The 4781-nt window shown below is 40.0% G+C and overlaps 1 protein-coding gene across 2 annotated transcripts in view; it reads right to left on the bottom strand.

The window, feature by feature from the left end:
* Window positions 1-4781, bottom strand: part of lmbr1 (limb development membrane protein 1) — a 35692-nt gene that overhangs the window by 5993 nt on the left and 24918 nt on the right. For both annotated transcript variants that reach the window (XM_032503880.1, XM_032503881.1), the window contains exons 11-12: window positions 4278-4354; window positions 3769-3846 (exon numbers count right to left, since the gene is read on the bottom strand). In XM_032503880.1, coding sequence (XP_032359771.1) covers window positions 3769-3846; window positions 4278-4354 — 155 coding nt within the window. The remainder of the gene's footprint in view (window positions 1-3768; window positions 3847-4277; window positions 4355-4781) is intronic.

Below are 4781 nucleotides of genomic sequence, written 5' to 3'. Positions count from 1 at the left end.
CAAACCCCCAAAGCCCTGAGGCCTTTTGAAACTGGAGCAGGAAAAAGACATAAATCTACATATGCTGAACATACCAAACATCTGTGTAGCCAAATGATAAATATTTGCTTTTGTCAAACTTGGCACTAGGTTTGATCCTCCAAAGGATCAGTGTATTGTATGGGGCATCTACAGTGCTAAACATTAGGTCCACCAGTAAGAGGTGACCATAGACTGCTCACTTTCAACTTAAACAAGTTGTACATAAAATAAATCACTTATTTAACTTAAGTTGTTTAAAAACTGCCTAAAAACTATATGGATTTTTATACATTGTAGATAATCATATGCAGATATAAAGTATAAATTATTCCAACTATACAATTCATTCCCAATCGTTAAATAGTCTACAGTGCAATAATCCTGTTTCTGTACAATGTGTGCATATATTCAATGTACAGTTTATTTGTATAGCAATGCATTTCAAATACAGCACCTTGCCACACTAATGAATGGCATCAATGTTCAGTGCTTGTATACAGTTAGTATTTGCTATTCTTGCAACACAAATGCACAGTATGTATTTAGAGTATGGTCTGAGATTGTTTTTAGTTTATTATTTATGTTTCCTATTTTTATTTCTTCCAAATCCACCTTGATTGTCCTGCTTTGTAAAAGAGCCTAAGGAAAAAAGGAAAGCCTGGCATGTTGTTTCATGCCTTTTTATGCAACTTACATCCCTGGGAGCTTACTGCAGAACCATGGTGCAGTGCTCTTTCTGTCTCACACAGGGAATTAGCAGACAGCATCTGATGTAATTTATTAATGGAGGGAGGGTGGGCATGCATTAAGATTGTGCGTGTGTACTTGCAATATGCGTGTATGCGCGCACTAAGGACAGCTAGCTTTCACAGTACGCCTCCTTTCAACTCTTCTTTTCATTCCAGTAGCATGGAGGGTGATGGAGTGTGTGTTTGTGTGTCAAAGAAAGGGAGGGCTTGGCGGAGAGGGGGCTGGTAAATTTGCCTATGCCGCCTGCCATGGCTCTTTCAACAGACACATTGCATTTGTTGTTTGTAAGATTAACACCTTGGAATACCTGAACACTGGCGAGGTTGTCAGTGTTGTATTAACACACATGACTATGCCTCACGTCCTGACCATTTGACCTCAGGTGTCCCCCTTTAGTAATGGTATTTTTTTTATGACTTAATTTATTTAAACATGGAAAACTAAGGTAATCAGGAGATATCTTAATGTTTCTCTTTTACCTTTCACATAGTCATAACTCTCACTCACTACCCCTCCTAACCATAATCCACACCACATAATTCCCCCGGCTATCCCACATCTAACGATAAGGAGAAGGAAGCAGTGATAAAAACCCAGTAAATGTAATATATAGAGGTGCCACTAACTTCAGGTACAGAGTTCTGAAAGGATCTGGATGTTTGAGTGGGAACTACCCTACAGTAAATGCATCTGTTCTGAACTAAAGTCTTCATTATCAACAACTTAAGCCCATTGCTTTTCTTCTTTTTTTTTCATCATGGGGACTACATCTTTTTTTATTTGACCACACTAGCATTTACTTATTGACCCAATTATGACCATTTACCCCTACAGTATAATAAAATATAAAAATAACCTGCTATGCTGACGCCATATACCACGGTCCAAGATGGCACTCAAGTCATAATATTTTCTGTTGCTCTAAATTTGGAGGTTGGTGGTACTGTTATAAACATAAATCCATTCATTTATATATTTCCTTCTAGATGTCTGAATCATCGGAGAGATTACAAAGACACATTTGGACATACGGTTTGCTCCGACCCCACCATATTGAGGCTGTATCTTTATTCATTAAAGTGATTCAAGCCATTATGAGTTGTGCTATCTATTATTTTGGCCATAGTAGTCTCACATATTTAAATCTTATTCTTTTTGCCATAAAAATGTCAACATCATTCAATTTTTTTTTTTTTTTACTGTAGAGCTAGAAATTTATCGGCAAAGAGTAGTACAGCAGTAGTCCCAGAGGTACATTCACTCTCACTGTAAAACCATATTGTCAAATTGTGCAGGAATCATTTTCTCAAATTTAGTTTTAAATAAGTGAGCAGTGTGATGACATGTTGATATATTAACTGAAATGGAATTGAACCTTTCCCTCTAGTTCTGCTGGGTGCTAACTTAATAGCATCATGGCTGTAGATTTTAAGATGAATTCACATTATCATGGCCAACATGGATATTTTTTTTTTACATTCACTTTCACTCACAAAAGTTGAGCTTGTCAGGGGAAGTCTGAAGGTGCTATTATGTGAGTTTGTGTGAGAAGGGCAACTTTAGTGAGGTGACAATTGCAGTCCAGTAGCAGCTAATTGTCCATTTTACAAAATACAGTGTCAAATGTTGTGGCTACCCAAGAGAAGAGCCTGCAATAACAATTTTATTGGTCCCTCTTAGTGCTTGTTCATCAAGCTGTAAAACAGTGTCCTTTGACAGAGGCAGCTCCAGTTCCCCGCCCTCCTTTCCCTTGTTGCTTCTACAGCATCTCTGCTCCTCATCTCCATCCACCTGCTTCTCCTCCCTGCTCTTTTCTTACCTCTCTCCTTGATCCTCATCATCCTTCTCTACCTCCATCATATGCTTTGTAAAAGGCATTTGGGGCACTGCTCAGTATGCTAAGGACTATGGCGGGACGCTTGGTAGGAAAGGAAGACAAACATTGACACGGCACTTCCATTGCCCCCCACCCCCCACACACACACACACATTTGACTTTCCCACAGTGTCTTGGCACCCAGTACCTCCTCCAGACCTCAAACCAGCCGGTCTCTCTAATTCTTGCTATATTCTCTCCTCTGTCCTTATCTCCTTCCACAGAGTGTGTAACTGCGAGGAAATTTCTGTGCTAGAGGGGCAGAGAGTTCGGGAGCTGGAGGGTGGGGATAACGGATTGGATAGATGTATCATATAAGTATTGATTGTTTTGGAGGACGAGACTCCCCCACCCCTTGTAGTGCTGTGAGATCAGAGGTGTGGCATCCATCCAGCTCAACAAACGCATAAACCATTTAGTGGGGCCATACTGTCAGGGAGGACAGCTTCAAGCTGCATGACAAGTGTAATTTGGGGGATTTTCTGTGACGCGTCATGCCAAAGAAAACATCTCTGCTCAATAAAATAATTGGAATGTCGAGGGCAGCTCTGTCAGTTGCCCGCGAGAGATGCAAAATTAAATGAGGGAGAAATAGGATACATTATGTTGCCCCCTCTCAGACAAGAATGCAACCACAAAAGCACACACATTCAAGCACATGCATGCATGCTCCTCTGTCCCTGCAGATAAGGAGAGCTTAAAACACATTGCACGTTAGGCAGAGATGAGAATCTCTGAGAGCCATTCCACACTCAGTTTGTCTGCCTCACAGTAAGAGCCCTTCACCTGGCCCTGTCTGCCTTTGCAGGAGGGAGGAAAAGCATCTTATGTCACCAACTGTGGACTTGAGACACGTAGTAAACTTATTGAATCTGCACACTGCTTTGAAATGACTTCCAATGAGCTTCCAAAACAAAACCAGAGGCACAAGGTTCAAGCCTGATTAACATCTGGTCATGCCTTTTCTTCTAACAAGCATCTCAGCATATCCAGAATTTGATTTATGTCTCCGCCAGCAACATGGCAGGTCTGATAGGCAAGCTATTCTGCAGTTTACATTCTGGGCATGTATATGTATGTGTGTGAAGTAAGAATGTACTTAGGTTGGACAGTAGGCTTACCGCAGATCCCTTGGGCATGGCAGTCTCATCCACTAAAAGGTAGAGGATATTCAATACCACCATAATAACTGAGATTGTCTGCATACAGAGAGGAAGAAAAAGATTTGTTTACACATGTTAAATTATAAAAACATTTATCAAATCCCTAAAGTATCCGCCATCATGATATAATTTAATTGTGGGGGCCTTGCTGATCCGTAAGTATGGTAATGCATAATAACTATCTTGTGATTGTAAACTGCTCACAATGTGGGGGTTGTTTGATGCACGTGCCATGCATCTCACATGGTCTTCCTGCCTCATCTAACAATATCAAACAGCATATATATCATCCCCACACTATAATCTTTTGAAAATCAAATCTTTAACAGCTATTAAACAAAAGTAATTTCCACATCCAAACTCAGAACTGTTAAGAGGATGGGGTTTGTTCCAATGGCCACCAGCCAGGCTGTATACGCCATGCATAAACAGTTTGGGCTTAATGATAGGTCAGTCCCAGCACTCACCGTTCCTGCGAGCAGGATCAGCATCACCATGGGATACAACAAGTTCTTCTCCCAACCTGATGCTTTCTTTCTTCTCTCTGAGGGGAAATGAGAGTGAGCCAAAGTAAGAGGTTATTACTCTTAAAAAATATATGTATAACCAACTCTTTAATTGTGAGATTCAGAGATACAAACAACGTTCCACTACTAGTTAATTAATATGTCTTTATCAAAGACAAACACTTAAACCTTAAGCCCTCTGACTTTATTCACAGGGTTTGTACAACTTGGTTTGATAAAACATATGAGTGTGTGTAGCATACACAATCTCACCTCATTGTAACCACCCCCCTCTAGGTAATATACCTTTCATAACCTTCAAAAATGACGCTCTTCCTCTTTAATTAGTCAAACTCATCATTGCCTTAATTAGTGGAAACAATAATAAATCCTGGATGAAAAAGAAATGCAACAAATTAATTCTGTGATTTATATTTCTGTGTGTGTGTGTGTGTGTGTGTGTGT

The sequence above is a fragment of the Etheostoma spectabile genome, chromosome 22 (assembly GCF_008692095.1).
Source record: "Etheostoma spectabile isolate EspeVRDwgs_2016 chromosome 22, UIUC_Espe_1.0, whole genome shotgun sequence".
NCBI classification, from domain to species: Eukaryota; Metazoa; Chordata; class Actinopteri; order Perciformes; family Percidae; genus Etheostoma; species Etheostoma spectabile.
Note: the sequence above shows the minus strand (reverse complement) of the source record. Positions and strands in the feature narration are given on the sequence as shown.